This window comes from Ornithodoros turicata, chromosome 8, assembly GCF_037126465.1.
Source record: "Ornithodoros turicata isolate Travis chromosome 8, ASM3712646v1, whole genome shotgun sequence".
Taxonomy (NCBI): Eukaryota; Metazoa; Arthropoda; class Arachnida; order Ixodida; family Argasidae; genus Ornithodoros; species Ornithodoros turicata.
The window spans coordinates 11698778-11718607 of record NC_088208.1 but is presented as its reverse complement, the minus strand read 5'-3'; the positions used below and the strand labels follow the sequence as shown (position 1 = coordinate 11718607).

General features: G+C 46.9%; 2 protein-coding genes across 4 annotated transcripts in view; one reads left to right on the top strand and one right to left on the bottom strand.

The window, feature by feature from the left end:
• LOC135366458 (piezo-type mechanosensitive ion channel component-like) overlaps positions 1-1170 on the top strand; it is a 70470-nt gene extending 69300 nt beyond the window's left edge. For all 3 annotated transcript variants that reach the window (XM_064599174.1, XM_064599173.1, XM_064599172.1), the window contains one exon: positions 660-1170. In XM_064599174.1, coding sequence (XP_064455244.1) covers positions 660-927 — 268 coding nt within the window. In that variant the 3' untranslated portion in view covers positions 928-1170. The remainder of the gene's footprint in view (positions 1-659) is intronic.
• Positions 1171-11183: 10013 nt separating this feature from the next.
• On the bottom strand, positions 11184-18760 carry LOC135365945 (calcium-activated chloride channel regulator 3A-1-like). The gene is made up of 3 exons (XM_064598599.1): positions 18600-18760; positions 16662-16952; positions 11184-11840 (listed from the first exon to the last, which is right to left on the bottom strand). The coding sequence occupies exons 2-3, from the start codon at positions 16933-16935 to the stop codon at positions 11506-11508; spliced, it is 609 nt and encodes a 202-aa protein (XP_064454669.1). The 5' UTR covers positions 16936-16952; positions 18600-18760; the 3' UTR covers positions 11184-11505.
• Between the last annotated feature and the right edge of the window lie 1070 nt (positions 18761-19830).

Here is a 19830-nt window from a genome sequence, read left to right as displayed (position 1 = left end):
TCCATTTCCTTGTTTCATGACGCGCTCCATTTATGACGAGCGGATCTATAGGAACATGATCGTACTGAGACAACCTTATATGGTATCTGATTATCTTCATGTTGCGGATGGCGTTCTGCAGAGCAACAATAACTGTTGGAAATATGTGGAAGGCTTCAGATTCGAAGCTTCGACTTCGAGGTACAGCTTGGGTCAAAAGTTTACGGAACACGGCGTTGGCGTATTTCTTCATCGGAGCGGCCCCGTCATACCTGCCAGGAATAGCTTGAATAAGAAACAGGTGAACAGCTGTTCTCTCAATGTTTTAGTATGTGTGTCTGCTCCCGTTTGCTGCTTGGGTGCTGCTCAAGTGGAGAAATATCACATCCCGCTGTTCCGTAAACTTTTGTCCCAAGCTGTACCAGGTGTTGGAATTCAGAATGAATGATACTGGCATGGATTATCACATTCCTGAGAACGCTTAGAAACGTATGGCCACGGACAGCAGAGGCGCTGATCAGAACGTCTCAGCACATTACTGGTACATCAAAGGAACTATGGGTTCGCGTTAATAGACATGGACCTGCATCGTGAATGAAACGAGTTCATGCAGCTGAAAATGACAAAAATAAAATAAAAAAATGTCCACTGTCTAGACGTTCTTCTCTCTCTCTCTACAGGATCATAGGCCTATACGCAACTTTCGTACTTCTGGTGTCAAGCTTGCTACGCGGTTTCTGGGCGACCTCTGCATTTAAGATTATGATCGACGACGTGCCTAACGTGGACAGAATCTTGCAACTCTGCCACGACATCTACCTTGTGAGACAGAGCAGAGAGCTACTTCTGGAAGAGTACCTGCTCGCCAAGCTTCTCTTCCTGTGCCGCTCACCAGAGGCGCTCATAAAGTGGACGCGGCCTCTATCCGCCGCGCATGGGACCGCATGATATCGTGCTACTCGATGCATCTTTCCTTGCGCTATAAGTGGCTTTGCAGATATGCAAAGAAAACTATGACACGGCTCATATGTCCTCAGTGTTCCGCTAACTCACACACATTTCAATAACGTTCGTTGCAAAAGTGCCGTTTGCGCTGCTGCGAACGCTTATTTTGTAGCAGCCTTCGCAACTGTACAATACGCTAATGATTTAATTAGAACAGTGGAATAAATCGAACTAGTTGATCGACAACGTGAATGAGGATGTGGGAGTTTTCTTACAGGGCGATATGCCTGTCAAGCTGCCCGGAGCAACTTCCAAACATTAACAACCACACGGGTGACATTAATCCGCCAGTTTGTAACTACGCCTAAGATGGTGCTCTTCGCAAAAACGCCGCCTTGTCCTGGTCGCACGTCATAGAGAGCGTCATTTTGAGGTCATGTGATTTTGTTTATACGTCGTTTCATCGCTTGCCGACTTATTTCCCTCGAAAGCCAGGAGATGGACGTATTTTGCCTGCGTACACTATGCCATGCTTCTTCCGCAACATGGTAGCCCATTTCTCCTCAGTTGAAATACGTCGCATCGACGCAGTGAGTCTTAACGCGGGGTCGTCATCACATCTTTAGGAATTCGTCAACAGTACGAGGCCTTATGTACGAAACTGCGCGTTTTAGTGCGATCTTATCGGATATAATAATTACTGTCGTTGGAAGACATCCGAGACGTCGCGCAGAAACAGCAACCGCATTGTCTACAAACGGTTTGGCCGCCGGACACGGGCGCCGCCATCTTTGAACTTACGTGTGCCTTGACGGTTCCTGTGAAGTCCAACCAGGACGTCTTGCGTTCGCCAAGCAAGCTTACGGTCTACGGATCAACACAAAGGATACCACGCTGTGTTAACGACGGTGGTGATGATGGTGGCAACGTCACAACGCAGTGAGTATCGTGCACCATCTAACAACGGTGTTGCCGGTGGTGGTATTGCTGAATGAAGAACGGAACATCAGCGCATGACACACTGAGAACGAGCAGCTACTTATGGGGCACTTCAGGGAGTAACTGTCGATGTAATCATGTTTCTCCAGCATTTTAAAGCTCTCCATGGGAGGGAACTGGTAACATATGCGGGGCGGTTTAAATGTGAAGCACAGCGGTGTTGGTACTCCTAGGGAGTATACGATAGGATGCTGCACTTCACTGCCATAACACTGTGGCAATGTCTTAGAACTTGTCTCAGTTGTTGACTCAAGGATAGAAATAGGCAAGATATAGATACACAATCTTCTGTGGCTCATCTCATAGAGTCAACAATACAAAACAATGACAACACACAATTTTGCCGATTCCACGCACTAAACTTTCAAATTTGGATCCGTCGTTGCCGGCTGGCTTTCGGTGGCTCTGACTTCGGAGTCGCAGCAGTACCTCAGGCTCAATAGCTCAACGAAAGCTCAAGAAATCGTACCACGTTCCTTCTACAGGCTTCAGCCAATAGGATAAAGACAACTTCGAAACACATGAGGGTCAAGATGTGAAATAAAAAGCGCCATCGTTGAAGTTGATTACTTTGTGTTGTGTCGTCCTTTTATTTGTCCCAGCACTGGCTTTTTCTAGCGATCTTAAGCGCCATGTTATTCCAACCTGCAAAATCCTGACGCTGTATCCGAGAGCGCTCGGCAATTGATACGAATCATTTTCCAGTGACTCGTACGTCTCTTGACCGTCTCTTAGCGGCGAATGGCCCATCACAGCCTTATCCCATGTATGTGTCTTCATCGCAACAATTCTATTTTGATGCTACTGAGAGCGGTGCTTCATCGTCGGCTGTTACTTGGTGAAAGCATAATGATGAGCCCCACACCGTGAGAACCGAATAGCTACGTTCCTCAATAATGTCAGCCGTGGGCTTACCGCAGAACGTTGGTAAATTTGATAGAAATCGGGTAGCATCCTTCAAATCCGCGTATTGATCTTTCGCCTTTGGGCCAGGATCTTTCGCGGTGGAGGGAGGCGAAAGGGAGCCGGTCCTTCATATTTGGAGAAGGGCCCCTTGATAACGCGGTCCGCCCCTGGGTGGGCCGTGTCTTTGAACGCGCAGCCGATAACAAGGTCGTCGGGGCAGTACCGCTTGCGGTGCTGCTCCGGGAAGATCTTTTCCTGATCGGGTAGCTAGGTAGCTCTCGTGCTTGATGACAATACACACACACAGCTGATCGGGTAGCACCGCTTGTGGTGCTATTCCGGGCAGTTAATTTCTTAGGTCTCTGCAATATGCTGAGATATGTGATATATCATGATGTATGAGTTCATATACCCTACAGTTGGCAATGCGATATATCATATATATGATGACGTACGAGTATATGTTATATCTGATATATGCTCTGATGTATGAGAAATATGCTCAAATACGAGGGGTGTTCAAGTTCAACAATATTCTAGAAATGTTTCCAACGGGGAAATGGGACAAACATGTCGTTTGCGTGCCGCAACATTAGCACTGGACGCTCCTCAAATTGGATGTCTCATTTTGACGACTTTCCCAATTATTTCGGCACTCCTATTGAAATGACAGCGTTAAGTTCTCGCAGTTTCAGTCCCATTTCCGTACGAGCTTTAAAAATTTCTCGAACAAGATCTTCTCCTTCAAAATTGATACAGTAGTCACGGTGTTTATGCGTGTGTAGAAGGGACGATTGTCTCGTAAAAGTCTTTTGAAACTGTCGTGCAAGACGGCGAGTTGATTTTCGTGCTTTCGTGTTTTGAGTAGCACGGGGGTATATAGCTGCCGCGCGCGTAGCGTGTGACGAAGGCTGTGCAGAATATAATATATTTGAGATATATCAAAATATATATCTCAAATGCAAAATGGTCAAACAACCGTCATAAAGAATGGACGCAAATACTAAATAATTGCAGTCAGCTGTGAAGAGTCTGTTCACGTGCCGATCGGTACCAGTTTTTCTTGAAGTGAATGAAATTACCCCACTTCTGTTGAAACTAGAAGTTCAACTCACAGTGCACACACAAAATGATAAGAATCAAAGGAGTGGCATAACCGAAGTAAAATAGGGAAGTCGGCGATTATACGCCATGTAACCTGTCCGTATTCCGCATACTAGCGGTCGTGACAAAGTGCCATCAAAGGTGAAGATAACTTTTTTTTTTTTTTCTATTGGGCTGCCATTCGTGTTACCGCTTTGTGAGATGACGAGAGGTGCGATCTTTCGCCACGAAATATCGTCAATTTCACTAGTTTATTTCAGTCGTCTCCATCGCATTACGCGGCGCTGATTGCCCACAGTTTGCTGTGAGGCGATCGTTGTACCTGCGAGTAAACGGAGGATCCGTCTACAGACTTCAGAGTTGAATTCAAGAAATTGCATTTGCATTGCAAGATAGTTATCGTGCGACAAAGATTCCTCGTAGCAAAATGGATGCGACAGCACTCCTTCCCCTTGCCTACATAATAAACATTTACCGTGGTGCCCCCTCCTTCCATGCTCCGTTCTTCCTTCAGTTCGCTCACATGTAGAAAACAAAGAAACTAGTTGGGAAGAAAAAGGAACGAGACAAAGACGCGCGTGCTCTGGGGAAGGGGATTGGCTTATATTCTTTTCTCTCTGGGCAATAGTATTCACGCCTAGCACTGACAATTGTTTTGTAACAGCCTGCTTTCCGCCCCTAACAGGCTTCGCTGTCACAGAAGTTGTCAGTGGCACTGGGAGACCGAAGTTGATTCGTCATGCGCAGCGAAGGCCGCAATTGTTATGATTGAGCCTATTGTGAAAATTGCAGTTTCATTGTGATAAGTATTATACTAATAACTAATACAGTTCTATATGCCATTTCACAGCAGGGCTGCTTATCCGTCGCGTAGCGAAAAGATTGCAACGAAACAGCTGTTGTATGAAATGCCGCAAGCGTTCATTGTACACGCACTTTGTACGTACATTGTACACGCACACATTGCTTACTAGGGGCAAAAATAGGATGCTACGATTCTTAGTTCTGTCCACAACCGTTGTTTCGATCCAAAGGCAATATGTTACTCTGTGGAAACCTTGCAAGGATGTCAGAAATACAAGCAAAGAGACACTCAAGAGCCAAGCTCTGAACAACAGCTTTGTTGCGTTTCCCTGTGATTCTCTCTTACAATGAGACATGAGGTACAACGACCGAAGAAATGTCTACGCGTGCGTATTCTCGTTGTTTTTCGTCGGTCGTTCCTCCTGTGGCCATGTGTCACGTTGACCCGGTTGACCCGTGAGGTGGTCTAGTTCCAGGTCTCGCGTAACGGACTGTTACACTGGTTACACACTGGTCATTTCAGATCTGCCCGCTGCTCCGTGGAGCACTACGTACAAGGTAAAGAACATGTTGGTTGGGACTCATCAAAGGAAGACGTCGCCTTTGTCGCGAAACACGCCCCCGGGTAGGGGTAGGGAGGATTTGTGTTGTTAGACCGTGTTTGTGTTTCTCTGTTATCGTCCCTACCTCGTCTCGGGTTTTCAAGCCATGGTTCTTTTAGGGTTACAGTACCCAAAGATTTCTTAGACGATCCGCAGGGCAATCACCCTGCAAACGACACAAAGAGCAATTTCCCAACGATCAGAGCCGTAGCGAGGCAAGTTTGCAGCCAGGGCAGGGTAACGCTGAAGCGCCCCCCCCCCCCTCGCGCCCTTCTCCAACAGCCGTTAGAAGCCCTGTAAACAAAGAAATGAAAACGCTTATTTGCACTGCCGAGATCGTAAATTCAAATTCCTTCGTTCCCGCTTTATCATGTCCAATCAACCAGGGCCTTACGTGCCCTTACGTGCCAGGGCCTTACGTTCGGCGCCCCCGAGGGCGCCCGGGGCTGCCCCTCTCGCACACCCGTCGCTACGGCTCTGCCCACGATCCCCAACCTGAGTATGACTACTCTACGTTCCATTCACAAACAATACACAGGGGCAACAAGACACATCTTGTCGCGTTTTGCAAAACGCAAGGTCAACCAGGGACCTGAAGGAAACTCCAGATTGTGTTTTCCGGGTTTCAACCAGCTGTGGAATTTGGGCTGTTCTTAGCATGCTTTGCTAATGTGTATGAGAATGAGATGAAAATAACCGAAAATTTAGCCTATAGTTCGAGTCCTAGTCTGTACGAAACTGACTACTCATTCTTGTACAAAGTTGATTACTTATTCTGGGCAGAACCTGGTTATGCTAAAGAGGACACTCCTATTTGCTTTTCGTATTAGAAACCGAGTTGACTGACCAGTAAAATAGAAATGAAGCAAGCGCCTTCTCAGGTACACGTAAATTTCGTAACTTCGCCATTCATCTTTAATAATGAAATGTTATCTCCCTGGAATTTATTATGACAACCATCTAAGTGGCTAGACCCAGGAACATTATCGGGTTGGTTGCATCTAGACAAACTATGCGCGGATTAACTTAGAGGGTGCGGACATCGAATACAGACCTTTTACGGACAAGATACAAGCACAAGATAGGAATAAGAACAATTATATTGTGATTCTGAGATGGGCGAGCAACACGCCCTGATTTCCACTCCAAAATATAAGCTGGAAAAACGTATGCGGTAGGCAGTCTTCTTAGTGTGAACCTTTGCCGTAATCAGCCGTTACGTATTTAATTCATCTTAATTCCAGTAAATATGTTGATAATATTGACAAGCTGGTTCAACTTTTCTTTATCGAAACCAAAAGTGCACGGCATATTTTGTGGAGAGCGAAAGGCACAAAGCGCATTGTTTGCTACGTGGATTGAGCTTACGAACTTTCAGTTCGCGAGTATACGTGCTTTTGTATCTGCCATTCGCATTTTGTCTCCAAAAATAAAAAAAATAAAAAATAAAAAACACGAGGAAGATAAATACGGTTGAAAAGGAAAACAAGTGACAGACGGCAAGTTCCAGATTTCAATACACTACACTACACTCACACACACACACACACTACACTACATTAAAAAAAAAACAATGAAGAAAATGAACGGCATAATTCGCAGAAAGTTCATGACAGAAAAAGAAAAAAAAGAAAAAAAACGACAACGAAAAGTGCAGAAGGTGCAGAAGCAGCTGTAGCAGAAAACGTCTTCTTTCGGTATTTGCCAGCGACATCTCTCGGAGAAGGCTGGGACTTACGAACCATGCTTACCAACTTACGCGGGAAATCTCGCTGGCCACAGCCCATCGGTTTCGGTTTCGCTGGGCGGTGAGTGGGTAGCTTTTAGGCATTCGGGCTCCCCATGATACACTCAGGTTACGGTGAAAAGTTCAGGATTTGTTCTGTGCCTAATTGTCTCTCTTCAGTGCGGATTTTGCTTTCAAACAAGCACTAGAACAATCCGAAATGACATGTTGAAAAATCAAAATTTCCAGGCTTTCTTAGGAGTTTTTATAAATTACCTACGTCAAATTCCAATCATACGGGGCTGTGGCACACTTTGTGTATCCCATGACACACCGCTGCAAAAAAACTACATAGCGCTATTTTCTTTTTTCTTCGCGTAAAACCTTGGCAAAGATGAGCAAAAAATGAGAATATGGACATGTTCGTCGCTTTATAGTAGAACAGCTCAGCGTTGTATACACAAAAGGGCGCTGTAGCACATTTGTATAGAAAAAATGCTTTCCTAGGATATCAATACTTCCAACGTCAGACAAATTGGAGCGGCGCAATCTCTTGGCAAACATGGCAGTTTTCACAAGAGGAGTGGGACCGAACCCTTAAGCTTGTTCTATCCTACAGTTGGTAATAAGAGGCTTTACGTCTACCGGTCTTTTCCGCCACGTTCAGGGTGAGTGGCAGATCACGGGAGCGACCCTCCCGTGTTAGGATTGGGGGGGGGGGGATTTGTTTATTAAAGAAGAAGAAAAAAGGAAAGGAGGAAAGGTCAGACAGGCAAAAGGCCGACTTGCTATTCTCAAAAGAGAATAGAAAAAAAGAAAAAAAGCAAAAAAGGAAAAGAAAAAGTGGCGGGGGACGGTGGGGTGGCTCAAAGGCTGCTTAGCAGCCCAGGGCCCTTCAGGTAGCGCAGGAGGGCTCGGGTGACTGCCCACTGTTTGAAGTGCCGGACAGGTCCCAGCAGCGCCGCCAGGGAAAGTTCCCTGTGGCCTAGGGAAGTGAGACTTGAGGCGAGAACGGTTCAGATGCCGGCGTACCGCTTGCAGTGCAACAAAAGATGGCATATGTCGGCGACTGCAGCACTGCAGGGACACATCGCTGACGTCCGTCTATCCCTCTTAGAGAGGAGCAGCGGGGTCAGGGCAACATCGAGGCGTATAGGCGGTGAAGGATCGACTCCTCCTGTCGCGACAGCCGCTGGGAGAGGGTGAGTTCCATCCTCGGGTCGATCGAGTGGAGGAACGTGTTTGCCGCTACAGCGTTTGAGCTAAACGCGAGGTTGCTGTGTTTGGATTGTTCGCTTGGTATAGGCAGTACGAAAAGCAAGCTCTCCTAGAGACTGCTGTTATATAGCTTGTAGGATTGTAACGTGAAGTTAGTGTTTGTCCAGCGAGGACTACCTCCATATGTAGCTCTCCTGCTTGATGACAATACACACAACCTATGGCAAAGGACAAGAGGTCAAGGCTGTCATCCACAAAAGATTCAATAACAGCTCAAAGAAATCGAACCACGTTCCTTCTGCAGGCTTCTGCCAATACGAGAAAGACAACTTGTAAAGAAAAGAAAATAAGGCATCGTTGAAGTTGAGTGCTTTCTGTTGTGTCGTACTTTTTATTTGTCCCAGCACTGGCTGTTTTTAGCGATCTTAAGTGTCATGTTATTCCAACCTGACAAAATCTTAACATTGTATTCTAGGAAACCGCTCGACAGTTGATCGGAGTCGTTTTCCCGTGACCCGTACGTCTCTTGACCGTCTCTTAGCGGTGAATGGCTCATCACAGCCTTATCCCGTGTACGTGTCTTCATTTCAACAATTCTATTTTGATCCTGCTGACAGCGGTGTTTCATCGCCCGCTGTAACTCGGTGAAAGAATAACGATGAGCCCCACACCGTGAGAACCGAATTGCTACATTGCTCAGTAAGATTAGCCGCAGTTTTACCGCAGAACGTTGTTAAATTTGATAAAAATCGTCCGTTATGCTGTTCTTCCTCCTCGATGCCAATACACGACAGATTCGCTGGAACACCATCAACCCCCCGTTCCAATTCGGTATAGACGGCAGTTCATGCTCTTAGCGGTATAGAGATAAACTACCGTGTACTGCATAGCAGTACACGGTGGTCGCGCTCGGGGGCCGTCACACGTTCTAAGCCTCGTTCGAGCGGGTGTTCGCAGAGTTTTACAGAGGGAGAGAGCAGTCCTCGGTGCTATGGAGTTCGAAAGACGCTGGCTAACTTCGTCTGTGCTATTCGAAGAAACGCATGGAAGGTACGTTGTTCACTACTAAGCATTACTTTCCTTCGTGCCGTTATCTCGTACGCAACTCTCCGCAGTCTTGGTCTGTTGCATGGCGACGACAAGGACGAACAGCAATCCTTAACGTGACGTGATTTCACAAGCAGGAGTTGGTGTTGCACTAGTTCTAGTTTCAGTCCTAGCTTGTTGAGATAGTTATATGGGAGCCAGTCCTTGTGACTGGTCTTCCTCCTCGATGCCAATACACAAGAAGGGCAAGCTTTCGTTTGTCCCATTCCTACAGTTGGCAATGCGAGGATGCGATCTATTTATCAATTTGTCCATCTATTTATTTATTTATTTCAACCATACTGCAGGCCCGATGGGCCCATACGGGAGTGAATACAGGACAGAGGACAAGGCGTAGAAAAGTGAATACTGAAATGCTATAACTTGCTCTAATAGACCTCTACCTGTTTGTAAACAAATGACGTCATAATGTTCGACAGCGCCACGAGTTTGGTAGAGTTGAACTACGTTCAAAGCTAGTGGCGAACAAGGTCGCGCCCGAAAGTCACGGTCTTGAGGGGATTACGATGGTCTCTGAAAAGGACGCGACCTTCGGTCCTACTTTTCTCTTAACAGGAGGCAGCGAACAATTGCCCATTCGTGAAACCCAGCCCTCCCCTTCCGATCTGTTTTGGTTTCGGTGTGTCCACCAACGTTATGATGACGTTTCTCGGGTAGAGGTTTATTAGGTGCACCGGCATTCCACTGCTAATGACTAGGCATTGTCGGAGCAAAAGGCTTAATATGGTAATCGGTTCAATGCTCCGAGGGAAGAAAGTCTTTTTTAACTGTGATCTCACTGGAGACTGTAACCGAAATACTTCCATTGGTCATGTAAGCTTTCTCTAAGCTGTGTGGGTGAGACAGATATTAGAGATGAAGGAGACATGATATTTCCGTATTGCCTACAACAGTATCTGCACGATTACCTTAGTAAAGATGTAACAGCTGATTTTCTTAGTATATCACCTGATGCATCGTTGAAGATAGGTGTGTTATGTCCGCTAGTTCGTCTGCACCTTGATTACCTCCTATACCCACATGTCTAGGAATCCACTGCGGAGTTACTTCGTGGTTGGCGGCTCTATATTTTTTGTAGTATTTGGCGAACTGCTGGTGTCTTACAGCCATTGCACAAGAAAGAAGGCATGGCATACAGCCCTGCTTTTGAATCGCTGTATACCACGGACTCCGCAGGTGACTGTTGTGCTGCTACGTACTGCATTGTCAGCTGAATGGCTACCAATTCAGCTGTTGTCGAAGGTGTTCTGTGCAATAGTCGTGCCATTTCTTCTTTCCTGTTCACTGGAACCACAAAAGCATATGCTGAGCCTGATGTCGTCGTCGAGCCGTCAGTGAAAATTGCAGTGCTGCTACAGTGGTGCGACATCATAGATAGCCTTAGTACTGCAGTGGGCAAAGTGGACATGGGGTGGTATACTCCAGGCACGGAGATGCAAATCCTGGGTATCTCTAAAGTCCAACGGGGATGCTGACTCGCTCTTGGCGGGTGTGGTTCTGGCAAGTTGCGCTGGTAAGAAGTAATGGCCTGGTAGAAGTCACAATTTCGGCATCTCAAGTTCAGTGGGGGTGCTTGTCATGACGAATATATATAGGCGCCGATAGTGGCGCACGCTATTTATTGCGTTGTCGTATTGATTTACTTACTTCGTTGCTAGGAACTGTGCATCAATATGAGGACCTGTCAATTACCGAACACTATAAAACTAAATAATAAAAATGAATCGGTGATACGTCTCAGTCAAAAACTACGACGAGGACGGGGATACGAAGGAACGAACACAGGCTGAATTCACAACTTTATTTTACACAAGACAGAAGAATAACGGAGTGACACCAGTGGGACAGCAGTGGTTCTCGCACTTCTGGGGCCAGACTCTCTTTTGCAGCGGCTAGCTAACCCCTTCTAAAGTCATGTAAGCCCGTAAAAATAATTACAGTGACCCATCCTGCGTTAATTCTTGCTCACGTGAAGCAGAGGAATCCAAATTTCACGAAGTTCTTTGGAAGCAAAAGAACCGGAGAAACGTCGCCCGTGTTCACCGTTCCCCAATACAACGGTTCGGAAAGCGTGTTGTTCAAACGGTTCATGCTTTCGTTAGACACAACACGCTGTCATTTTCTGAGTTGTGGACAGGGGACACAGAAGCCCATGAGCTCTACTACGCAACATCGGGGAGGACGAGAGGCAGTTGCTATGTTGGACGTTTCGGATGCTATGTTCTCCTGATTCCACACACGGGCTGCAAAGTAAATAGGAGCATTCTTAGATCTGACCATAGCTCCGACTGCTTTTCGGGGTACTGTAATTGTGACCCTCTGCTTGCTGCCAGGAGAAAGGAGGGACAACTTTCCAGTGCTGATATCTGATTCCGTGATGACTTCTGCTGACTGGAAGTCTTCAAGAAGGTTGGTGACGTTTAAGCTGTACCGAATATCGACGTGAGAGGCTGCAAGTACAAAAGTGTCTCATAAATATAACGGGTGAGTGAATATTGTGCAGACATTCTGTAGGAAAGTCACAAGCCCGGATGCCGAGCTGAAGATGACACCCTTTGGCAAGGTTACAGTTCATCTTTGGCGGAACCAGTAGAAATTTCTGTTCTCTTTTCGTGGACTTCAGACTCCACTCTGCGAGGCTCTACTCTATAACTTTTGAACTTAAAGGGACTACCGCATACGAATAGGTGTCTATGATACCGATGCCGTGTGTTCACACGAGCGACATTCTGACGGAAGATTTTAGTGGAAGAAAAAGCGAAAACAACGCGTCCAGAGCCGTAGTTCGGTCCCGTGTTATGTTGAGTATTCACATGGCGCAAGATAGCGAGAGTGGCGCACTGCACACTTAGCAGACGACACTTAGCAGATGACACCGTCAGCGTTTTCTCCTGTCTTCTGCTACGGAATATGTTGTGACTGTTTCGCAGGGTATTCCCACCGTTTGCAGTGTACGTGAAGACGCAACGTTGAGCGCTCGTGCTCACGTGACAGCTGAAAACTATGACGTTTTCCGTGTCTTCCGCTGGAGTATCTGGGCAATGTCCCCCGTGTGAATACACGGATAGGGTAATGTTCGGCATCGTTTCACAATGTACTTGGCCAAGTTGCTCTTCCGAAAACAGCTTACTTATGAAATAAACGGGTTTTCAAGATTCGCACTTCGTCTGCAGCTGAGCCAGAATGAAGTAAGCCGTGCGCGCAAATGGTAGCGCAGCGCAGGTAATTGTATTCGAGGTCGTCTGGTTCGCGTTCGCACCGCAATGTACTAAGTGAGAAGACCTCGGTAAATACACCGACTTTAGCTTACCAGCGTGACAGCAGACTGATGCGACCATATTCCGTGGAATACGGTGTTTTGGGCTCTACAAACACGTACGACGCTAACCAGAAACAGCATTGCACGGGCCCATCTCAGACTTCTCCGCGACCTACAGACGCCATCATTCCCGCAAGGCGGTCGGACGCAAAGGTCTCTCTGCCGCTCCCTTATTGGCCTTGTCCAAGTGATGTTTACATTGAACGAATTCTGTAATGCTCTCAACATCCGTCGTCTGCTGTTGTCATGCGTTATATCAAATTGCGCGTAAACAACTCGACTAATTCCCGTCGGAGTTTCGGCGTGATTATGTGTGGTGAGTATCTGTATTTAAAATGGCGCTGTAGCTTCGGAATCGATCGCGACGGATGCGACAGTCCCTTTAAACTACTGCCCATTTTTATTAACTAACCAAATTAATAATGAAGGCACATTAAGGCTGGACTCAGATGTAGAGGCCACTTTTCAATCGTCTGCATTCTTACTCCAGCAGTGCGTCTCACCACAGCTTCTCCTATTCCGTCACACAGCCCTTTGCCATGTGAAGTCGCGTAGAAATGCCATGATGGACGTATTCCAGCACGAGGAGTGGCAACAGAGGTAGACACAATATGTCTTTTACATTAATATGCTCCGTCGTACTTACGTAGGACGCATGCACACAGGAAGTCTCTTGATTTTCGCTCTATACACCAGTCCCGAAGATTGAGAAGCGATGGATGAGTAACATAAGACAAAGCAGCAGTTGGGACTGACACGAAGACACGAAACAGGGCGTTTATTGGCGGTTCGTTCACAGTCGCCAGTGGCGCGGGGTGTTCTTTGCATGCAACGGTGCACTGCAACAACATGGTTCAGCAATAGCCTTCCCAGGCAGAAATCTGGAATGGGACCATTTCAAAATGGTTTAACGAACTGGTCCCACTCTGGTCCTACCCTAGTAATGGTCCCACTCTGGTCCCACTTGCCAAGTGGTCCCATGGGGGACCAGTTCGTTAAACCACTTCAGAATGGGACCACTCTGGAGTGGGACCACTTCAAAGTGGAACCAGCTTCACGATGGTCCCACTTGAACTGGAACCAGTGGAATTGATCCAGTGGTCCCCTCTGCTAAGTGGTCCGGGATCCGGCCACTTAGCAGCTGGGGCCACTGAATGCATGACTGAAAATAATGCGTAGAAATGCACATATTGCTCAATTAAATACCGTTTATTGTGCTAAAAGCATACACTGAGCAGAAAGAAATAATCAATACATCTCTACATGTACATACCACGTAGTATAAGTCTGACCACTCACTGTGTCTTGACAAAGCATATGCCTGACTGTGCGATGCACTCACGGACCACAGGGAGCTTTCGTTCGTTGGCCACCTCACATCTTGTATTTTCTTAGAGAAGATGACACATGACACTCCTGTTTTCCATGCAGGTCGCGACACCCCCTTCCTCTTCACCGTACGTTCGGAATCTTCTTATCCTGTTTCTCTTCCAAGTTCCACCTAAGTTTCTAAAATGAAACATGTATTTAATAGCAATCAAAACATCAGGTTCATCACTCATACCTGCAAACATTCGCGACGTGCAGTCCGTTTGGCGTTTCACAGTGCGTTTTGCCCCTACGCCGTTTAGGTCTTCTTGGCGTCAAAACTCTTCCGGGAAATCGACAATGTGTTGCACAGGAACCATTGTCATCGCATTGTCTTACAAAGCCCACTAAAACACACGTAAATACTGCACAGGAGATACACCATCCTTGCGACGGCAACTGAAGACCAAACCAACTTGCTGCGACGCGTTCAAGCTCTCCAACTGCCATGCCAGGCCTGCCACTCTCGCCTCTCTCGCCCTCTCCTCTCCCTCTCGGCTCTCGCTGTTTGAAGTTTGAATTTGTAGCCGCCGTAGCGTGTAGCGTCCCCACGGTCTCCACATTGCATCAGCCTCTGCAGTTTCCTTTTCTTTTTTTTTTTTCGTTGTCTTTCTTCTAGTTATTTAGCTTAATTTTTGTTGTTGTTGAAATGTATTTTTTACCTTTCTCTGGTACTTAATGTGTTATGATATGCACCTTCAGTTGAGAATATGTGCTCGAATTGGAGTTACAGGGATACAGCATATATTTGATCGCAGACGCACGCACCTGGATAAACAGCAATAAAAAGAGATCATGCATGTGCTAAAATAGATCAGAGTAAAAGTCCAAACAAAACCAGAAGGATATATGGCGAGTGTGGACAAGATGAAATCTCAAAGGGGAAAGCTGGGAAGCTGCCCAACTTGGAGTCTCAAGTGACCATTCTGGGAACAAAATGGTACCTGTGAGGCTCCAGCTGGAAGTGCTGGAACCATCTGAGCCCAAAATGGAACCCGCTTAAAGCCAGAGTGGGAACCACACACCACTTTGGCACCCTTCTGGGCCCAGAATGGAACCCACTTAAAGCCAGAGTGGGAACCACACACCACTTTTGCACCCATCTGGGCCCAGAATGGAACCCGCTTAAAGCCAGAGTGGGAACATTGCACCACTTTGGGACCCATCTGGGCCCAGAATGGAACCCGGTGAAAGCCAGAATGGGACCACTAACGCCACTTGGGGACCCATCTGGGACCAGAATGGAACCCGCTTAAAGCCAGAGTGGGACCATTAATACCACTTGGGGACCCATCTGGGACCATTCAACTGCAAATGGAACCACTTGGGGACCATTCGGGAACCAGTCCTGATTTCTGCCTGGGTTCGCACTTGATGCTTGTGACGCCCTCTAAGCTATGCTGCGCACAGTTTTTATTTTTATTTTTTTACATGTTCGCAATCCCTCATCAAATGGCGGGCACGCGCTCCAGTTTAGAAACTGTGCATGAGCTATTTCCGCACTGGCTTTGCTCTTAATGCAGCCTAGTTGGAGTTCGGAGTACCCGCGATTACCCGTTCGGTTTCGTGATTTTCGGGTAGAATCTGAGTGTGACTGCGGGCAAAATGCCAGTGTACACATAATACCCGTCCGCAAGTGAAATACCTTTACATACGCAAACTAACAAACTTGCATTCGCCACGGTAACTTACTAACTTTCGGATTCTTCCTATATATTTTCCATCGAGGAAAATACGTGAAAAGCCTAACTTTTAACATAACCAAGGGCACTCTTGAAAGATCCGCTGAAAGGTGGCTGGAATACGGCTGAGCCTATATGCTGGTACACAAATGCGCAGTTCTCCTATCTGCGAGTACTTCGGAGTTCAGCGCAGCTGATGGTCGCGGGTAAAAATGCAGGTAGTATGGGTGCGTGTGGCCACATCTGCGTGCGTGGGCACGAATTTACCTATACATACGCTCGACACTAATTATGCGGTGCATAACATGCGCAGTGTTGGCAATGCTTGCCATACCCTCTGTCCCACTTCCCTCTCCCGCGAGTGACATGCCGCCACGTTAGTCTAGGCAGGCAGACAGCTCGCGTCTACCGAACGTTACGCCCCGCGTGCATTAACTCGTCGTACAGCAGCACCAATCAGAGCAAAAACAGTGTGCCAAAGAAAAAAAATAGGGAGTGCGCTATCAGGCTACATATCAGACGACGTGTTATAAAAACGTGTTAATAAAAGTGTAACCTTCTTGTTGTGAAACAGGAAAAACTAGGCCAAGCGATTGAACTCGCGTCAGAGGACGTAGGAGGAACGTGGTCCCCATAATTCCCGCTGGCCCACACAATGCCTGAAGACGGCGCTACGGATGTTGCACGTCGTCTCTCTTACTCGCTGGCATTTTTATGACGTTGTACCTAAAATAGTGAAGACAAGCCACGTCCATTTCTCTGAGTCGTCTACCTACATCTTCAGAGAGATAGACATAGAAAGCAAAGATGGAAAAGTACCAAGCATTGGTCGCCCTCTTTCCGGGCTCTCCTTGTCCATATAAGCATCATGAGTTGTCGCGTTGCGTATTTGAATTGCTTACCGTGTCCAGAATCCATGTGAGCACCAGGACATGTCCAGGACAGGGTGGTGTTGAGTGGCAGTCCACGTGTTCTTTTGATGACAGACGCCTTTAGATCTGTGATGGTCCCGGGTGGAATTTTCTTCCGCTGGAAGTTTGCTTTCGCTTGAAATGAGCCAGCGTTGGCGACTCGCTGGAACTGTTCCGAACGCTTCAGCCTACGTTGTAAAGTCGCAGTGTGCGGAGGTCCCTCGATCACAGTTTCAAACGCAGTTGTTCGAAATGATTCTCTCATAATCCCGAGAGCCTTTCCTGCAACGGTGTTTGAGTTGGCGTGAGGCAACTGAGCACTCAAGGGAAGCGGGCGTGCCACGATATCTCATTAAAATCTCAGGAGTGAAAATGCACAAATTACAAAATCAAAGACTATATCTCCCAGGTTCGAGAATGACCATACTTCAAAGTAGTTTATCACTGAGCAATGCATCAGCATCGCTTCTTTTCGGCGTCCGTTCTATAGCGAATGAAATGCACATTTTTGCGAAGGTTAGGTTTAGTGGCTTCTGCTTGGGCTTAGGACGCGCGGGAGCAACACAAAACTGAGCCAAGTTGGTTAGTTTAAGTCACGAAAAACCTATACAGGGAGTTAATTTTTGGACTGTACAGAATTTTTTTTTTTAAACATCTTATGAGAGCAGCATAGATGCTATTTTTGGCGTTGAGTATAATGGCCAGGTGGACATCCACTGGAAGAGAGTATATAACTACGAGATGACTAATCACCTGAAATTCATTAATTCATTTTTAATTCGTGAATTTTGGGCAAAAGCGAGATAGCAGATTGAGAGACTATCCTCGTTTAACGCCATTCCACGTTTAAAATAACCTTGAAACACGCACGTGCGTTAAAATTTCGATCCCCGAATTTTGATATGCAAATGAGCCTAAACCGAAGAAGCGTGCCTGAGGAGCGCATCACCCTTGCCGACGGAGGCTTATCTGGGCCGGAAAGCGGTTTATATGGCCAGCTGAGCGGCGTCTGCTCCAATCATCTCCATTGATCCAAAGCACGTGGCCCTCTGACGTGAGATGAGCACTGTACTCCCAGCGTTCCCGGTCGCCGCGGTTTCGGTTTCGGCTAATTTGCATATCAAAGTTCGGGAATGGATATTTTAGCACACGCGCGTGTTTCAGGGTATTTTAAACGTGGAATGGCGTTCAACAGGGATAGTCTCTCAATCTGCCATCTCGCTTTTGCCCGGAAATCCTCAATTAAAGCGTTCATTAATGAATTTTAGGTAATTAGTCACGCTGCAGTTGCACACTTTCTTCGAGAGAATGTCTGCCTGGCTGTTGAAGTCAACCGGAGAAACGACATCTACGCTGCTCTTAGTCCCTTTTTAATCAAACGTATGTAAAGGCTAAAAATAAACACCCTGTATAATGCTGTAGTGAGACCAAGGTTAGTTACCGTTAGTTTGTTGACTACAGACACCCACGCGCGTTCTATAGGCGGCGCCGGCAATAGACTCTTACAGATTTGGGATTTTGAACGTGTGGATTCTGAGCTATGGGATATCGGGGTAGCCCCTCCCACACTTTTGGCCGTCCGTTGATCACTAGAGTCACTAAACAGGGAGCGGAGTAGCGACACTGAGCCACGCCGGCGAGCGAGTCCGCCATCTTGTGTCAGGCGCGGCTGCGTCACCTAGTCCCTGGTCGCCCTAACAACGCGCAGTCAAGCCAGCTCGCAACTTCGCAACTCAGGAAACCGGTTTTGGATGGAGGTGGCTCAACATGGCCGGCGAGTTCTTGGAAGGAGAAACCACGTGACACGATTGGACCCAATCGCGGACACCGAACTGGCGCGGAAAATGAATGCGATTCTCTGTTCTCCTACTTCGTGGCTCCAGTGTTCACCACACCGTGGCACGGAATAATTCCAGGAAACAGACCTACCTTTAGGTAGAGGGTACAGCGGAATTCCTCGAGATGGGAAGCGTCCAGTAGCGATCTCAGCCGAGCCGTTGTCATATACCCGAATGACGACGGCGTAGCGCCCTTTGCCATTAAATTTTGTGAAGTAGGCTGAGTACACCCCGTCATAAGCTGTCACGTCAGCTCCTGCATTATGGACACAAAATGCGAAACAGGGGTTAAGTGCTGTGAGCCGAGGTATCGGTGAGCATATAGAGACACACGTACACATACAGGGTGTTTTACCTAACGCTGTAAAAAAATGTATTGAAAAAAATCAAGTCTCAACATTATGGCCTCAAGACTTTTTGTCTGCGGGGAGATTTCGCCATGAACTCTAAGCCCGTTTAGCAAATTTAATTTACGAAAACTACAATTTTCCCAAATGAACTTCGAAACTTGACAAATCAACCACAACTTATCTTTTTAATTTTTTTTTAACGGAAAGAGAAACTGAGAAAGCGCACACGGGATTATACCATTCTATTGTTAAATATACATTCATTACTACAAAGGTAAGAGAGGGACAAAAATGCGAAGACCTTAGCTGCGAGCTGGCGCAAATTGACGGTCGCGCTCAACACAACATTCCGATTGCTCGTAGTGGGGTCTTAAATTCTTCACGAAGTATGTGTACAAACTACATGTCTATTATGATGCTGGAGCTCTGTTCTCGTCAAAGTGATCGACCTCGATTACTTTGTCGCCTGTCATTGGCTGCTCCTCGAAGAAGGCATCAAGAACAGAAATGGACGTCACGGCCCTTAACTAATATTCGAACTCTTGATCGTGCAAACTTCGGGATAAAATAGATAAAGCATGACGAGTTCAGGGTCAAGTGCTCGACTACTGGTTGAGGGGGCGTGACATTCATTTCAGTGTCAAGCCTTTCGAGCTTTTTGTCCTAGTTACCCCGCACCGTTTGGTGTAAATAAAATTTCATTCATTCATTCATTCATTCCTCACGTAACGACCAATGACAGGCGAGCCACAAAGTAATCGGGGTCTATTACTTTCACGAGAGTAGTGGCAGTCAAGGGACAGACTGTGGAAGCCAGCGGTACACCAGATTTAGTGGATACCCGGGACAATGTGCTGGCCTGAAGGGCATATTGGTGAATGCTCGGGGTCTGCAGAGTCAGGGAGGGACGACCGGTGTACCACACAGTCATGACGATCAAGGACGGCCACAATGTAATGAACAGTTCCAGAA